The 16,764-nt window shown below is 33.3% G+C and overlaps 1 protein-coding gene across 3 annotated transcripts; it reads right to left on the bottom strand.

The window, feature by feature from the left end:
• Positions 1–1,896: 1,896 nt before the first annotated feature.
• Positions 1,897–15,623, bottom strand: LOC100263926 (U11/U12 small nuclear ribonucleoprotein 48 kDa protein). 3 transcript variants are annotated; one of them, XM_019219498.2, is made up of 6 exons: positions 14,298–15,623; positions 11,499–11,613; positions 9,223–9,330; positions 7,256–8,073; positions 6,294–7,143; positions 1,897–2,476 (listed from the first exon to the last, which is right to left on the bottom strand). In XM_019219498.2, exons 1-4 carry the CDS (start codon positions 15,554–15,556, stop codon positions 7,378–7,380), a joined length of 2,178 nt encoding a protein of 725 aa, XP_019075043.1. In that variant the 5' UTR covers positions 15,557–15,623; the 3' UTR covers positions 1,897–2,476; positions 6,294–7,143; positions 7,256–7,377. The 3 variants fall into 3 exon arrangements, with proteins under 3 accessions (XP_019075043.1, XP_019075042.1, XP_002268782.2); XM_019219497.2 differs by having other exon boundaries at positions 1,897–7,143; XM_002268746.5 differs by lacking the exon at positions 6,294–7,143.
• Positions 15,624–16,764: the final 1,141 nt, after the last annotated feature.

Genomic DNA, 16,764 nt, shown 5'->3' with positions numbered 1-16,764 from the left:
AATTCTTAAGATCTAGAAATTATTGTTAGAAATAAAAAATCATTTATTTTTTCTATGTTTGAAATAGTAAAAATTGAAAACACATCTATAAGTTAAAAATAGCATTGGATTATTTATCAATTTCTGTTCTTATCATGTATACCACAAGATAAACATACTTTTAATATTAGAATTTATATCAGACTCTGGAAAACTATAAATGCTTGAAAATTTTCCTATTACTTTGCAAATTAAATAGGTTGTATGCAAAATGTTAAATAATTTTTATTCTTTATTTTCTTTCCAATTATTCTATGCTAAATGAAGTAAAAGATCATACCACCATCTTTGGAGAAAACTGCTGCCAAAAACAAGAATCTGCTTTTTAAAATAAAATACAATTTTTCAACTTCCAAAACCTTTTTAATATAAATTTCTAAAAGTTTTTGTATCTAATATAAAAATTATTAATTTTTAAAAATAAAAATAGAAAATATATTAAATAGACACTAAAAAAACTAATTTCATATTTTAATTTTCAAATACAAAAGTTCTTAAAAAGAACTCAACTATTTTTAGAAGATATTCTCATAAGCTTAATTTTGAGATCTATTTTCATGATCGTTGCAATCCAAATGGAGATTAAGGTGACGTTTGTTTTTTGGCTGAATAGAAAAAACCAAAATAATTGATTTTTTTTATTAAGCTAAATGTAACCTATTGATATTGATCAACATAAGTGAATTTGTTATTACTAGGTTTAGTTTAGTTATGTCAACATATTACTTTTAACTGAATAGAAAAAATCAAATATTTTGATTTTTTTTATTCAGCCAAAAAACAAATATCACCTAAGACTATGTTTGGTTCTAGAAAAAAAAAAAAAAAAAAGAAGAAAAATAATAAGGAGATTGGTTTTCTCATGTTTGACTTCACCATAAAAAAAATAAAAATAATATATATATATATATATAATAAATATAATTAAAATCAGTTAAAAATTTATACATTTTAAAATGATTTAATATTTATATAATGGAGAAAAATAAGTAAAATGAGTTTAAACTTTGAGGAAGTATATAAAAATAATTTATTAATTTTGAATCCATTTTTTTTTCTTTCATATTTTCTTTCCTTCCATTTTCCCTCAAATTTCCCTAGAACCAAACATGGCCTAAAATCTGATTTAGAGAAACTGGATCTTTTCTCAATATATTCCATAACATGTAAGGTTTTAATTAATTTGTCATACTTTATTTTTGCAATTGAATACAAGAATTCAAACCCCTACATATTTGTTTCTCTTTTTTTCCTGGGCTCTGAAACTGAAGTGCTAGAGGTAACAGTTCAAGGTTTAAAACAACTTTTAGGCTATCTTTTCGAAGGAAAATGTGAAAAAAAGAAAATAGGGAGAAAAAGTAAAAACTAAGAAAAATAAATTTAAAATCAATAACTTATTTTTATATACCATTTCAATTTTTTTTTTCATTTATTTAACTCTTCTAAATAAATATTTAATAATTGAAAAATATACAAATTTTTTAATAATTTTAATAATATTTAACTTTCTTTCGCATTTTTCATAATAAAATCAAATATGAGAAAATTATTTTTCTTAACATTTTTTTTTCTTTCCCTAATACTTTTCGAAACCAAACATAGTTCTAATTCTTAAAAGTTGACTACCACATTTTCTTCTTGAAAAAGGAAAATTTTAATTTAATTAAAATTTTAAAAATGTCAAAAACTATATAACATAGCTGCTAAAAAATAAATCCAATGTAATTATTGATGACAGTAACTCCTTTTGTTCTATTTCTTCTACTATTAAACATACCCTAATGTGAATAAAAAATTCACCTTTGATAGATTTCCTCCAATAAATGAACATGGGATGAAAATGGAAGCATGATACCATGAAGAAAAGAGGAATAAAAAATAAAAATCCAAGTAAAAATGGAATTTGGATTCCACAACAATAAACTTTTGATTCCTATGTCCATTCCTAAAATCAATCTTCAAGGTTCCAAACATCCCCTCAATGTAAAAAGGTTTACCAAGCAAAGTTGCTTCTCAAGAGAGTGCCAAAAATTCATCAAAATCAGATGATTTCTTCTGAGTTTAGTGTGTAGAGATTAGTAATGAAAAAAAGGCAAGATCAAACTTGTTGAAGGTTGGTTGGTTTCATTCTCTTCCTACCCCAACAACCTTCATCAGAAAGAGAAAAATGCTACAAATACGAACCTATTCTTTGTTAACTAAGAAAATCTAATCAACTTATTCCACTAAAACATTGTTCCCATACCTGGAAAATATAAGAAAGCCTGTTTCCTCCATTTGTGTAATTTGTGAGAAGAAGCTAAATATTGCCCATTTAAGCCCTACTTACATCTGTATTGTGACAGAGAGCAGAGATGAAGATACCAAAGCCATGGCATGACCGGAGACCCACCAGCTTCTTGGTTTCTCGAGCAAAAGTGGCAGAAGTTGTTGCAATCTACGAGCACCAAGATGAGGAATAAGAGAATTCAGATCAGAAAAAGAATCTCTTATACCATACACCAATAAATGTCTTAGGATTACAGAGGATGTAAATTCAAAAAGGGGAAGATTTCAGCTTCCAAAACCAACACAAACGGTTCAAGAATGCATTTACTTTTTTATTATATCCGTGCCATGCACAGTTAAAAATCATTATTAATAGTAGACAATATATATAATTTTATTTTGATAAGTATTACTAGTAGACAATATATCGTCAATAAAGCATAGGCATGCAGTCATTATGTAGACATAGCTAGGGACGTGACAAATGTTACATTATTTATGGTCTTACAAGCAAGGTATAGCAGATCATCATACCTCCATCACTGCTATCCTTCTTGAGTTTTGAGTACTTCCATTGGGTTTCTTACCTTGGAGCAAAACTGGCATTTCAAATAGTCAGACTTCAATATTTTGTGTATTTTCTTTTTCCATATCAAATGAGGTAGATCAAGCTTAGTAGACATAGATGAAAAGCATTGTTGTTCACTTATGCTGAAAATGGTCCATGAGTAAAGTTATAAGCCGCAGTCCCATTCACTAGGATTCTTTCCATACTTCAACACTACAATATAATGCCATTCGGATTGAAATTCCCAAACAACTCACCATAACCATTTTGTCACCTGCCTTCATCTTAGCTACAAGGTTGCAACTCTAATTCTACTTAGTTCTTTGTAGTGAGTACCAAATGTTCTTTCTTGCTGTCATGTATGCACCAATGAAAATCCTCTAAGGCTTTCCAAGGCCACACAGTCCACACCTACCTTTCACTGAGATTCTGAACCTAGGAGATAAAAGTACGAATATTGGCAATGGTTGCACAAATAAGAGTAATTCTTCATTCTGATCCATCCCCAAAAGTGGATTACAGTTTCATTTTCTAGTGATTATTGGCTCCTGAAACCTATCCACAGTACCACTGATGGTGTAGGGACCCAGGGCAGCCTAAAACCCCAGGCAAGCTTAATACCCTGTACATCCAAGATGATCATAGAATGAAAGCTTAGGGCTTCTTTCTAGCTGTCCTTCTCCTTCATCTCAATTAAGGACAATTGAGAAGTTTTTTTGCTCCCCACTCGGTATGTACCGTTTAATGACAAAGCTGAAGTGCCAATTTCTCCACTCTTTAACATGCATTCATGGAATCTAGATAGAATGGACATCTTTTCTTCTAGCTCTTTCTCTAAGCTCCAAGAGTGATAACCATTTCCATTCTACAAAGTTTATTTGGAGACCCTGTGACTATCCAATATAATTCAAGAACAGGCCAATGGACAGGCTAGTAGTTACCCCTCCCTCTCAAATCTCCCTTCCCCTGAGGGGAAAAAAAAAGAGTCAAACTCTTGGCATGTCTGGTGTGACACAAAAAGTTCAATCCCAATGACATGCATCACAATGAGTATTCTTGAATCCAGATACACTGTCTCGTCTAGCTCTTCCTTTAGCTTCCTCACTAAGAGTGATAACATGACCATTTTCCCTTCTGCAAAATTTATTTGGAAGTCAAAGGCTCCTCCAACAGTCAAACCCTTGGCAAGGCTAACAACAAAAAGTTAATCCCAATAATTTGCTTAAAATTCTAAGGCCTAACAAACTATCAGTTAAGGGATGCGTTCAGTGCATTGCTGGTGGGCAATCAGTTGACCATTTTTTCTCCATTACCTTCTTGATTATGAGCTGTTGCATAAGGTTTTCTCTTTCGCTGGACTCCTTTGGGCAACTCCTGAGGCTATCAGTAGCATGTTGATCATTTCATTTGAGGGTTTTTGCAGGAGGGAAAAGAGGTGTCATGTGTATGTGATCCTTGCTATTTGGGTGCAATTGTTGGACTGAAATGCAAGAATTCTTTAGGACAGTATTGGGTCCTTGAAGAGTTATGGGCAAAATTCACTTTTCACATGCTTTTAGGTGTTGACAACCAACAGATATCTCAGCATTGCACTGAGTCTCTTATTGTTTGGATTGGAAAGCTACTTGCCAAACCAGAGGAAAAAGGATACTATTTGCCCTTAGTCTACTCCTCATGATATCTTCAAGCAGAGTTTTAATGGTTGAGCTTTGGGAATCCCAAGTCAACTTTGCATTTAGGGGATTGCTTGTTAGAGATCATGGACGGGATGCCTTGTTAGTAATGTTAAAATTGGAAGGTATTAAGATGATTATTGACTATGAGCTTTAAGTAATGTCATTGTTTTTGCTCTTCCCACAGTAAGTTCTTGTTCTTATTGGGGAGGAAAAAAAAAAGGGAAAGACAAAGAACCCTCAACACTACTAAGTTGCAAAATATGTCATACTCAATTTGGACATTTGGTAGTTTGACTTGAGTTGACACCAAATTTGGCCAATTTATGATCCATAGATATTATGATATATCACAATAGAATTCACTCATCATTCCACCAAAGTAGAAGTTTGCTCACTCCTGCTATAGGTGTGGAATACCATCATGCTTACTACAGCTGCCATTAAGGATCCTGAAACCATCCAAGAAATTTTCTTAAGGTAGACTTTATGATGGCTGCTCACCTATGAATATTAGGCCCAATCCCTAAGGTACTCTAGGCTCCCTGAATCCTACCACAGGCCTGAGTAGGCACCACAAGTGCTGCTTAGTGGAGTGGGGTAACCTTGACCTCATACAAGTACCAAACAATAATAGCACATAGGAATTAGGGCCAAGCCAAAGTTCGATTCCCTCAAGGTAGGAAACCCTACCTGCAAATGGTTCAGGTCTAAAGGCTGACGCCTGTGCTGAAACCTAGGAGCACAAGAATGCCATAGTGTGGATGTATGACTAAAGGATCCAGGAGGCAACTTGCTCTCAGGCACAAGCAACCTTGACCATATAAAACTACCCATTGAATATAACATTTTTGGAAGACTCTGGGCACACACAAACATAACCACTTTTCAACAGGCAGCACTGATAAATGCAGACAGCATCCAAGAAATATGACCAGAGCTTGGTAGATAGATAAAAGAATGAGAAACGACACATCCCAGAGAGTAGGAAGCTGTATAAACTTCCAAATAACAGTTATAATCCAACAAGAGTGTGGGACATAGGCAAGCATGAGTTTGTACAAATTGGCAACCATGACTACAACTGAGTTGGGTCGAAGAGATAAAATCATGCAACCAAAGCCATGGAGCACCACATGCATCCTGTGTCTAGAAGCATGTAAAAAAATGATGGGGCCAATGCAAGCTCATGCTTTACCAATGGCAATATAGTGAATTCAAGAAATGATGAGTTCAAACAGGAGAGTGAAAAAGGAATGAAGATTCATAAAACACATGCCCAATTTTCTGGCTCAGGTGGCAAGAGATTTGACTCCATCTATGAAAACTAAAGTACCTCTAGGAACATGCCTAGTCAACTTTCTATGAATCCAGTGTGGCAAAGACTAAGAACCTTGATTTCTTCGTAGAAAGTGCTTCAAACATGAAGCATTCTTTGTAAGCGTCTAATGTTTGTATGATGGTAAACCTTATGAAGATTTATGGACAAAAAGATCTTGAACCATCCTTGTTAGAAGGTAAATTTTTGTTGGTTGATCCGATTAATTGTTCTTTAGCTAAAACTGGAAATGAGAAATTAATTTACTCGGACATTATTTTTCCAAGCATTTTTATTGAAATTAAATCAAGTGTTTTTTCTTCTTATTTACATTGATTAACTTAATGTACATGGACCTTCAATAACTTCGAGACAAATACTTAAATGTTTACAACAGAACAAAGTTGCAAATGGACCCATTCTTTACCAGTTGTGCCCCCCTACTCTTGCATCCTATGTGGTACCTCAGCCCCTATGCATCACCCCACACTGTCATCCTGCACTCTGTCAGCCTCTAGTCTGGTATTGGTTTTACCACATGGCATCCATGACTCAATGTGGCACATTCTATTTATGAGTTGGCTAGCTCTGTGGGTCATGTGCCATGGCCCATTTGCCTCATCAACAAAAAGGGACCAGATCAGGTGTCCAGTTGCTACAGCAGGTGTTATCTACACTTTCTAACAAATTTCCAGCAATAAATAATGAAACTAACCATTGTGATCCTAGCAATTAATAGCATATTTACATGAAGAAAAACTATCAACATGTCTCCATTGAAAAATATGTATGACAATACCAACAAGCAGAAAATGCTTAGATACAACAAAAATATAAAACAACATGGTCACAAAATTATTAAATGCAGCCAAATAATGAAAGAAAAAGTAGCAGCTCACCTTAAAAGTTAAAAAGAAAAAAAAGTTGGCGATTGAGTCACATCAAGTGCTTAATGAGGTTCACCAGAAAAGGTATAAGAGGTGCACCTTTCACTATGCCTTGCCTCATGATAACAAAACCATTATGTAATTTTAGAAGCCTCAAGGCAAGTGCAAGCAACTTTTTAAATCCTTGGTTAAAATAAAGGGAGAGATATTCATGTTCAGAAAGGCTGATTGAAGTCTATTGTTATGATTTCCCAAGAGTGGAAAGGAGTAAAAGAACAAACAACTATTAACAAGATGACAAAGTTTGCATGAACAAACAAAGTAAAACAGTTGAGGATACAAAGAAGGATACAGATGTAGATAAAACTGCTGAAGCCTGAATGCTTCTTACTGCAAAGTTGTGTGAGTAATCCATGTCAAGATATAATTTGAAATCAAAACTTATTTCTTTCCAGGCATAATCTAATTTAAAATCTAAAGAAAGAGTACTAGAATAACTTACCCAAAATTGTGAAAGAACTACTGAGGGTTTAATGTTCTTTTTGCTGGTTAGTCATTCAGCCAGTAATTGAAATTCGCAATGCCATTTCATCTATATAATTCGTCTGGCTTGACGCACTTGCTTCAAGAGGAAATATCATTCTCAAGTATATCATCAAATGATGAAGGATCGTACCTATCATCAAATGAGTTTTGGACCATTGATTCTGATAAATTGTTTCCATATGATTTCCTCTGCCATCTATCTTTAGCTTCTGATCTTCTATCATCTCTTTCCATGGTGGAATCATTCACACGTTTTGATACAGATGAAAATGCTCTATTATCTCGATATTTGGGCATGCTGGAAGATAGTTCATGTTGCTTGACCCTAGTCACTTCAGCATCACCTCGCTTGCTCCTATGCCTAGTCTGCTCATGTGACCGCCCATCACTTCTGTTCCTTTCTGAGCTTCTGGGATTGTATTCCCTATCATGTTTATCCCTACTGAAGCTTTTTTTATGATATTCCAGATTCCCATCATACCCATGTGATACTCTTCTATGCTGCTCATGATCATCAGAATAAGAATCATCAGATCTTGTAGATCTGACTTTATAATCAGAAGGTAATTCTTTCCTGAGATCTTGTGAGCCTCCTCTTGATTCAGATGAAGTGTGCATAATTTTTTCCAGCTCATAAGTGTCTGTTGATGAATCATGAGAAGAAAGTAGTTTGGATGGAGGTACATTTCCCTCTTCAGCTCCTTTCACAGAGCATCCAATCCCTCCAGCCTGCTTGATTTCCTCCATGTATTCTTCTATTATATCCCTCATCACCTTTGAAAATTATAGAAATAAATATAAGTGCTCCTTAGAAGATTGACAAAACAAAGGCCACAAAGATGCCAAATGAAACTTGCAAGTGAAAAACTTAGATGACATCATAGCATACATTTACAAAAAGAAGGGGAAAAAAAAGGATTCCATTTTAGTGGGTATGCCAACTTGATGGTTCAATGGTCTTCACCTATGCTTTTTCCAGAGAACTTTGTAAAGTATTTACCACTTTTAAGATTACAGGGAATTTTCTGATAAAAAAGGATTACGGGGATTTCATTATTATCTTTATTGTGTCAGGGATTTCCTTCTACATGGCATTCTTCCAGTATTAGGAAATACACTACTCATTATGAGCATTTTCAGGAGAAAGATGGTGAATTTGATCAGACACCTCCACTGAAGGTAATTGATGTCATTTGTTTAATATATGTTGCATTTTTTATTTGACAGGATTCTTTTCTTATCTTCTTAAATCAAGGTTTAATTTCAATGGTACATAAAGTGACGGAGTTCCTTCAATTCAAAAATTAAGAATTGTGATACCCATCTTCAATAAACCTCATTCTTGTTCCTACCTTTCTAAAATAAAATGTGTAATAATTTATCCAAGTATAACATGCTTTATGAAGATGAAGTTCCTCTGTTGTTTAATCACTGTCCATGCATCTAGGCCATGACTGACCTAGGGAGGTTCAACTGCCAAAGGATCATGCAAATTCCACAACTTTATTTAAAATTACAGATATCTCATTTAAAAAATTCTTTTTTCAATGCCACTGTTCTGCAATGTGGAATACTAGTATCATAGCTCCATTTTGATACAGATCACTGCATTCAAGCAAGTTTTATTAAGTTTCTATACCTATCTCTTTGTGTCCATTCATTCCCCCTTGTCAATGTTAACAACATCAGAGAGATGTCAAATGCACTATATTTATCATTGTTTGATGTGGCTTTCACATTGAAAGAGTCTTGTTTCGGGCATCCAAGAGTTCTTTCCTTTCAGAAAAATTGACCTCCAAATGAAAAATTTGCACTAATATTAAACCTTCAATATTAAGATGATCCAGTAGGACTTATAATTTCTAACCAAGAAAAAAATTTATTTAAGACAAATGAAATTTCATTATCAAAACTGCTTCCTACCTCTGTTGTTGTTTGCTTCAACTTCTTGCCACGATATGACATTCTTCGGCGTTTGTAATCCCTTTCTTCAGCCAATAGCTCTTCTCTTGTCCTAGTCTTACTCGATTCCTTACACACAAGTTTGAGATTTATGAGGTAAATACTGAAGCCAACAACTTCTTTAAGAAAATAAGTGCTGATAAGGAAAAAAGAAATTTCTACAGTCATCATTTAAATGCATTTGGCCAATAAAACATGAAACTCTTTTATCAACAAGTGCATGATGACTTCTGACTAAGAATTATTATGACTATTGATTGAAAGTTTCCAATTCACTTTTAAGGGGAGCAGTCAGATTAGCATCATCTTGATACGAGAATGGTTATGGACTTAGCAGTGGATTCAGCAGAGAGAGGAAGGCTTCCAAAAAGTTACTGCTAAAGCTACTTGTCAATATTTTATTTTGAAATATAGGCAAGCTGAAAGGGGAGAAACAAGAAGCATCTAAGGTGGAAGCACATACAAGCCCCAAAAGAAGTAGCAAAATCATTTTCCATTCACACCTCAATCTCTGATAAACTTCTCCACACATAACAACAATATCTGCATTAACATGTATGGTATAATGCACACAAGACTATGTAAAATCGGGCATTCTTAAAACTTAACATGAAAAATGGTACCTAATCCATATGCAAGGGTTTGAAAATTAATCTCAATGAGTGTCCTTCAAGTCTGGTTCAAGTGGCAAGGGGTTTAGGGTGAGGTTATGGGATGTTCTAGGTTTAAGTCCTAGTAGGGACAAGAAAACACCTAACACAGAAAGAAAGAAAGGAGAAGGAAAAAAGGGGCAACAAAAGAAAAAAAAAAACTCAATGGTTGTTTGGATATATTTCCTATTTTCTGTTTTTAAAAATAGAAAATACTAATAACTTCCATATAAAATGTAGTAACTCTTATATAAAAAATATAGACTTACCTTATATCCTTAAAAATGATTTTTACAATTTGATGAAGTAAAATTTTTTTAAAACCTCAATTTTTTAAGCAGTTTTTAAAAGTCACTATCTTTTTAAAGTAAATTTCAAAGAGTTTTTGCATTTTATATAAGAAATACTATCATTTCTATTATGAAAAACATAAAACAAGATGAATATGCAAACGACACCTTAGTGAGTCATTTATTTATTTATTTTTGTTTTAAATTTTTGTGTGATTGTGCATGAGCATAAATAAATGTGTAATTAAAATAAGTTTGGAATGTATGGATAAATGAACTTCAGCCACTACTCAATATCACAAACTTAAATTTTTGTGTTAGTGTGTGTTTTAAATTTATGTATGGAGTGGGGATGTAGGAGGCTCCAAGTTCAAGTCCTAGTAAAGACAAAAAAAAGGGAAAAAAAAAAAAGAAGAAAAACTTGGTGAGTTCATGTATGTTTTAGTTTTGTTTTGTCCCTTTTTTTTCTATGTTTGTACATGCATGTGCATGTAGGCGTCTATTAAAATGAGTTTGAAATGATATGGACATATGGATTCAACCAATACGGATATCACAAACTTAATTTTTATGTTTGTGTGGTTTTTTTTTTTTTTTTTTTTTTTTCTGATAAGCAACAAAAGCAACTATATTAAAAAGGGCAGCCAAAAAAGGGCATAGCAAAGTACACTAAAACGTAAAGAAATTGTGCTTAGTTGTTGAGCAGTACAAGCTCTTTATGCAGTAAAAACTCACTACTGAAGTTCTCCAATTTGGATGGAGAAGAGCGGGCGGATTGAGGATGTTTTAAGATTCATGGACATGCCCCAAAAATTGTGGATTGTCAAGTGCTGGTCATGATACAGGGTGATGCCTTGAAGTCATTTTATGATACAAAAGACAATTTTCTAAAATGCCACTGACAGTAAAACTTGCTATTGAAAGAAAGGGGGAGTACCAGCTCACTTTGCCTAGAGCGAATATTGACAATAAGGTTATGCTTTTCAAAACGCAACCCAAAATGAACAAAGTGGTAACCTATTACTTCAGCAAATTTTCATTCAATATCATTTGCATACTAATACACATGGCAAACCTATTCATATCTTAACTACTAATTTTCCCAGTTTTTTAGAAGAGCCAAAAACAAATGTAAATAACATCAATAGAGTTCAATATTTCGTATCATTAGCCTTGTTTAGAAAATGTCAGAAAACATCTCATGATCCTCATTTGGTTGAGTTATTACTACAATTGAGAATAGAATTCTAATGTCCACTTTGCTAATTTGTGAATTAGTCATGCTAATTAAGAGTACCTGGTTACGTGATCGCTGCCAAAGAAGCCCATCATGTTCGAGTATAGGTTTATAGTTGGGATTGTTTTTACGTTCTTCATCAGCTCTTGCTGTCAAACAAGCATGCTCAGCCATCCTACAAGGAGAGAATATATATATTAGATACTTCAGCAAATTTTCAAGCAAATTCAGAATATTACATCAGACATTTAATGCAATTGCTGTAGAAGACAGTCCAATGTAGGCTTTTGGAAATGATTTCCTGCTTTTAAGATGGAAAAACGAAAAATAAATGTACTCTCAGAAACTGTTTACTGAAAGAATCTCTTAAAATAGCCCATTGAAAATGAAAAAAAAAAGAGTTTTCTTCTTCTGTTTACAAAAAACAATGCAGCAAAAGTTACAATTTCAGATAGAACAAAACATCTAAAATCATCAAGAACATTTAGAGCCTGTTTGTTGTAGCTTGGAAGAGAGTTTTCTGCTTTAGAAGATGGAAAAATGAAAATAATGCTAAATTTGTGAATCATAGTTAAATTTGTCATTTTGTATCCACCTTTTTTATCAGATGTTGTATTGCGGATTTTGTACTTATTGGAAGGATTTCTTATCCTTCTTTTTATTTTCTATTTCAATGCAATGAAATCATTGTTTCTGATAAAAAAAATTAAAATACTGCAAAAATGTTCATTCACTATTTAGCAATGTCAGAATGTCTACTTTCAAAAGATGTTTCCTACAAGTATCTCAACAAAATGGAATGTTTTCTCAAACTTCGAAAAGATATTTCATGATTCATTTTTGGAAAGAAGGTCCCAACCCTTAAAAGAGGAGAACAATTAAAGTCATCAAGACCAATTAGGGCCTGCTTAGTTCAAGGTTTGGAAAGACTTTTTTGTTTTTGACAAAGAAAAAATGAAAATCAAGCAAAGAAAAAGGAGTTCATATTCAGCAACTCACACCCTAAAATCAGCCCCAAGAATTTTTTTCAAAAGTATTTATCTTTAGAAGCCTAAAAAACAGTTAGTTTGAGCATGTTCTCCAAATTTTCAAAATGCAGCTTCTGCATTTCTGAAGACTAATTAAACAAACCCTTGCCATCCCTCCACATGTAACTACTCCAAGGAGGATACTTAATTACTACTCAAATTTCTTGTTATTCTATGTACTCTCCATGTGCTTTACAATTTGATTTCAGAATGACAAAGCCACTTCCTAATACATCCTCTTCTTTGGTTTGACAAACATTGGTTCATTAATTCAACTGTTCTCTCACTTAACCATATCGCAAAAAAAAAACCCTATTTACTGGAATCCTCTGCCTCCAATAGCTAGAGAGACCATTAGAACACAATAACACACCATGAAGGATGTTTGGGAACTGCATTTAAAACCAGTTTTTTTTATAGCAAACAATTTTTTTATTAGACATTTTTTAAAACCAAACATTTTTAAACCCTATCCTTTAAGTGTTATTCAGTTTAGTTGGCTTTCAATTTGTACAACATAGGGTTGGGTCTATATGGTCCGAAGTTGTTATACTTGTATAGGCCTTTTGTAATTTTTATATAGCCTTCCTTGTTTAGCAAAGGTTTACCTATTCTTTTAATCAAGTTTGTACATCTTGAGGAGGACTTCCCATCCTTCTCATGTTTTTTTTAATTAATACATATATTTGTATCTGATAAAAAAAAAAAAAAAAATTAGAACTTCTTCTCGGTGTTTTCTAAGAACATTTTTTTAATTATTTTAAGTTATTTTCTCTTGTTTTGTAGGGGCTGTTTTAAAAAATAATTGTATAAATATGGAGAATGATTGAAAATAAAGAGTCAAAAATAAAAATTATTACTATGAAATATTTGGAAATACAAAAAACAAGTGAGAACATCGCCATTTCCCAAACGGACTTTTGTTCTTAAAAAAAACAGAGGTTCTCAAGAACTGTTTTTTGAGAATTATTTTCAAAAATGTTCCCAAATAACCTCCTTGACCCTATTTGGTAATTTTTTTTTGAAATAGTTTTTTGTTCTCTAAAACAAAAAAATAAGAAAACATGTTAGAAAATAGAAAACAATTTTTCTATTCTTAAAAACAGAAAATAGTTTTCTATTCTTAAAAACAAAAAACAAAGTGTTTTCAAAGAACATTTTTTAGTTGTTTTCAATTAGTTTCACTTATTTTCTAATGATTGTTTTAAAAAATAATAATACAAATATGAAGAATTATTAAAAATAAAGAATTACATATAAAAGTTATTTTTAAAACATATTTAAAATATAGAAAACATGTTAAAAACATTTTAGGTTCCCAAGTAGACTTTTGTTTTACAAAACATTAGAGAATGGTTCTCAAACACTGTTTTTTCGAATTGTTTTGGAAAACACTTCACAATGAGAGCCTTGGTTTCTAATGAAATCATACTCTCCTCCAAAAAAGTGGTCCATTTTTAAGTCCCATGCCCCATTGTGAATACCAATCATCTTTAATCCTGCCAATTCCCTATTGAATGACAAGAGAAGAGCAAGAAAATTCACCATCTACAGCCTTGAGGCCAGATCTTCAGCAAAATTTGACAAGAACAACTGATTGCCCACTCTTGCCCAAAACACAGGGCAACAAAAAACACTTCATGGAAACATTTGAAACAAATCATGTGCAAAAAAATTGTGGAATGCCACATGAAAAGCGGCATTTACGACAAATTACACATAGCAAGTACACAAGATACTCCATACCTTCAAGTTTCTATAAAATTCAGATAAGATCACAAGATATGCTTAAGGATAATGATAAAGAAGGAAAATGAGAATAGAAACATACAGCTGATATCTTGGAATTGGCTGAGAAAGTCGCAAACTCTTGATCTTTTGTTCCAGTAAGGACCTTTCATGCAATGCTGCAACTGCCGCTGCTACTTGGGACACGAAAATTGCCCTTTCATCATACTCTGTGCCCATTTGAGGTGGCTCAAGTTTAGCATTCCTGATATTATTGACATCGGCATCGACATTCCCAGAAACTTGTTTTGAAGCAGGGGATACACTCACATTTTCCTCCAATGCAAACAACACCAACCCTGATGCCACATTGAATAGGCATTGCTTAAGCATGTTTATAGCAAAGAACTTCCCATTCGCTTCACCATACAAAACAGAGATTTGAGAAGCTAACCACATCATTGCTTGAACCAAATTGGGACACTCTAAACTCATAGTTTTTGAATTCATCTCCAAACCTTTCCCCTTCACATCCCAAGAAATCGCTTCCCTTACAATTGCTTTCAAAACAAGCCTAAACAGCACAAATATATGGTCCCTCATAGCCACATCAATCACAACACCATACCAAGGCGAATTTGCGATCACCCACTTCAAGAAATCACCCTCTTTGACCATTTCCGCACACAAAACCACCCGAAGAACAGCGTAGGAATACGAACTCGGGAAATCATTCCACAGCCCAATTTCCCTTCTAAATTCCCACAGCTCTGATGGAAGAAGCCTAACACACTCCCTAGAAGCCCCTCCAATTCTTCCATCATCGCCAACACCAACAAAATTTGCACATTCAACTGATAATAATCCAGGAAGAGTCAAAGTCCTATGAAGGCGATCGAGCTCCACCACTCCAGGGCAATCCCGGTAGAAGAAATTCGATCCGAAATCCCCGAACTGGTCCAGGGAGAAGCAGAGTTCGGAATTGGAGTCACGAAGGGGTTGCAGAAAGGAATTTGGGCTTTGGGATTGGAGGGTTCTGGGGTAGCGAAGGGATTGGAGAATGGAGGGGTCGAGAGGAGGAAAATGTGATGAAGGGCATCGGAGGTGGTGCCGGAAGAGGAACTCCGGCGGCATGCGGTGGCGTGGGTCGAAGGGGCACGGGCTGAGAGCGGCTGAGCAATGGTGGAGGAGGTTGTGGGGGGAGGTTACGGCGGCTTCGGATTGGTGGATTAGGGCTTTGAGGGCAGAGAGGGTGCTGGTGAGATCAGGGTTTGGAGTTACCGTGTTCAACATGTTAGTATTAGGGTTTTGGGGGAGGAAAGTGAATGAATGGTGCCTGAGAGATGGAGGTGGAGGGTTCATGGTGTCCGCTGGTCAGTGAGTCGACTCACTGAGAACTCGACACTGTTGAGAGTCTCTGATAAAGGAGTAGGATAACGGGGGAATTTGGTTGGATCAGAGGGTGGGTTGAAATTTGGGCCAAAACCAGGCCCATAACAGATTTTGGGTTGGGCCTATAGTTGGGTCGGGCTGACTGTGAAGGTGGACCAGGTATTGCTTGGATGGAAAAGAAAATGAACTTATGCATTAGTCCAATTTTTTTTTTTTTAAAGAAATGAAATTCTGTTATAAATAAATAAATGTACACTATTACATATAAAAAAAAAGGGAAATAAGAAAATAAGCATGAATTTGATTTCATTTCTTTTTTAATTTTTTTTGGTTTTTTAAAATAAAATTTTTTGAAAGTATTTAAAATCATATGAAATATTTACATCTACCATCCACCTAGATTTCATTTTTTTTTTATTAAGAAAATCATTAAATTTTCATGATTTTTAAATAAATTATGATTTTTTTTGGTTTTAAAAATAAGAAATAGGATAAGAACTATCCAACACATTTTACATTTATAAAAATTAAAAATTTATGTTTTTTTGTAGAAAATATTAAAACCAAAATGTATTAAAAAAATAATCCAAATGGGCACTTTTAATTTATGAAAATAGTGTAGAAATGAATTGATTTTCTTTCATTGGGTGACAATTATACCTCTCTTGTTATCTACATTATTTCCTTTGATTTTTTTCTCTCCAATAATCAAAATATTAATTAGGATTTTGATTTGAAAAAAAAGAACACAACAATGACATTATTGTAGATAGTTTTTTTTTTAGCTTGTATTTTTGAAAATGTGAAAAATAATATTGTAATTAATAATTTCTATCTTTTTAAATTATTTATTCAAAATGTTTCTTTCAATCTCCTTTCCCCTTTTAAAAATTATAACCCGGTTTGGTAATTAATTTCGAAAACAGTTTTAAAAAATAATTTTTGAGAATATTTTTTGAAAAATATTTTCTGATATTTTGTAGAATAAAAGTCAATTTGAGAACTTGGAATGCTTTTAACTTGTTTTTAATATTTTAGAATATATTTTAAAAATAATTTTTATATCCAATGCTTTATTTTTTATATTTTCTAAAAACATTATATTTTATGTTCTTCATAACAAGAAAATATAAAACAGTTTTTAGTTACCAAAAGGTTTTTTTTGTTGTTCTTAAAAA

Source organism: Vitis vinifera, chromosome 4 (assembly GCF_030704535.1).
Source record: "Vitis vinifera cultivar Pinot Noir 40024 chromosome 4, ASM3070453v1".
Lineage (NCBI taxonomy): Eukaryota > Viridiplantae > Streptophyta > Magnoliopsida > Vitales > Vitaceae > Vitis > Vitis vinifera.
Note: the sequence above shows the minus strand (reverse complement) of the source record. Positions and strands in the feature narration are given on the sequence as shown.

What these genes read in the sequence shown, in the direction of transcription:
- LOC100263926 (XM_019219497.2), bottom strand. Translation starts at nt 15,556, where the DNA reads ATGAACCCTCCACCTCCATCTCTCAGGCACCATTCATTCACTTTCCTC. An exon ending in CCAATTCCAAGATATCAGCT is followed by an intron (nt 11,614 to 14,297) that starts GTATGTTTCTAT and finishes CTCTCCTTGTAG; the next exon opens with GATGGCTGAGCATGCTTGTT. An exon ending in GGCAGCGATCACGTAACCAG is followed by an intron (nt 9,331 to 11,498) that starts GTACTCTTAATT and finishes CTTGTGTGTAAG; the next exon opens with GAATCGAGTAAGACTAGGAC.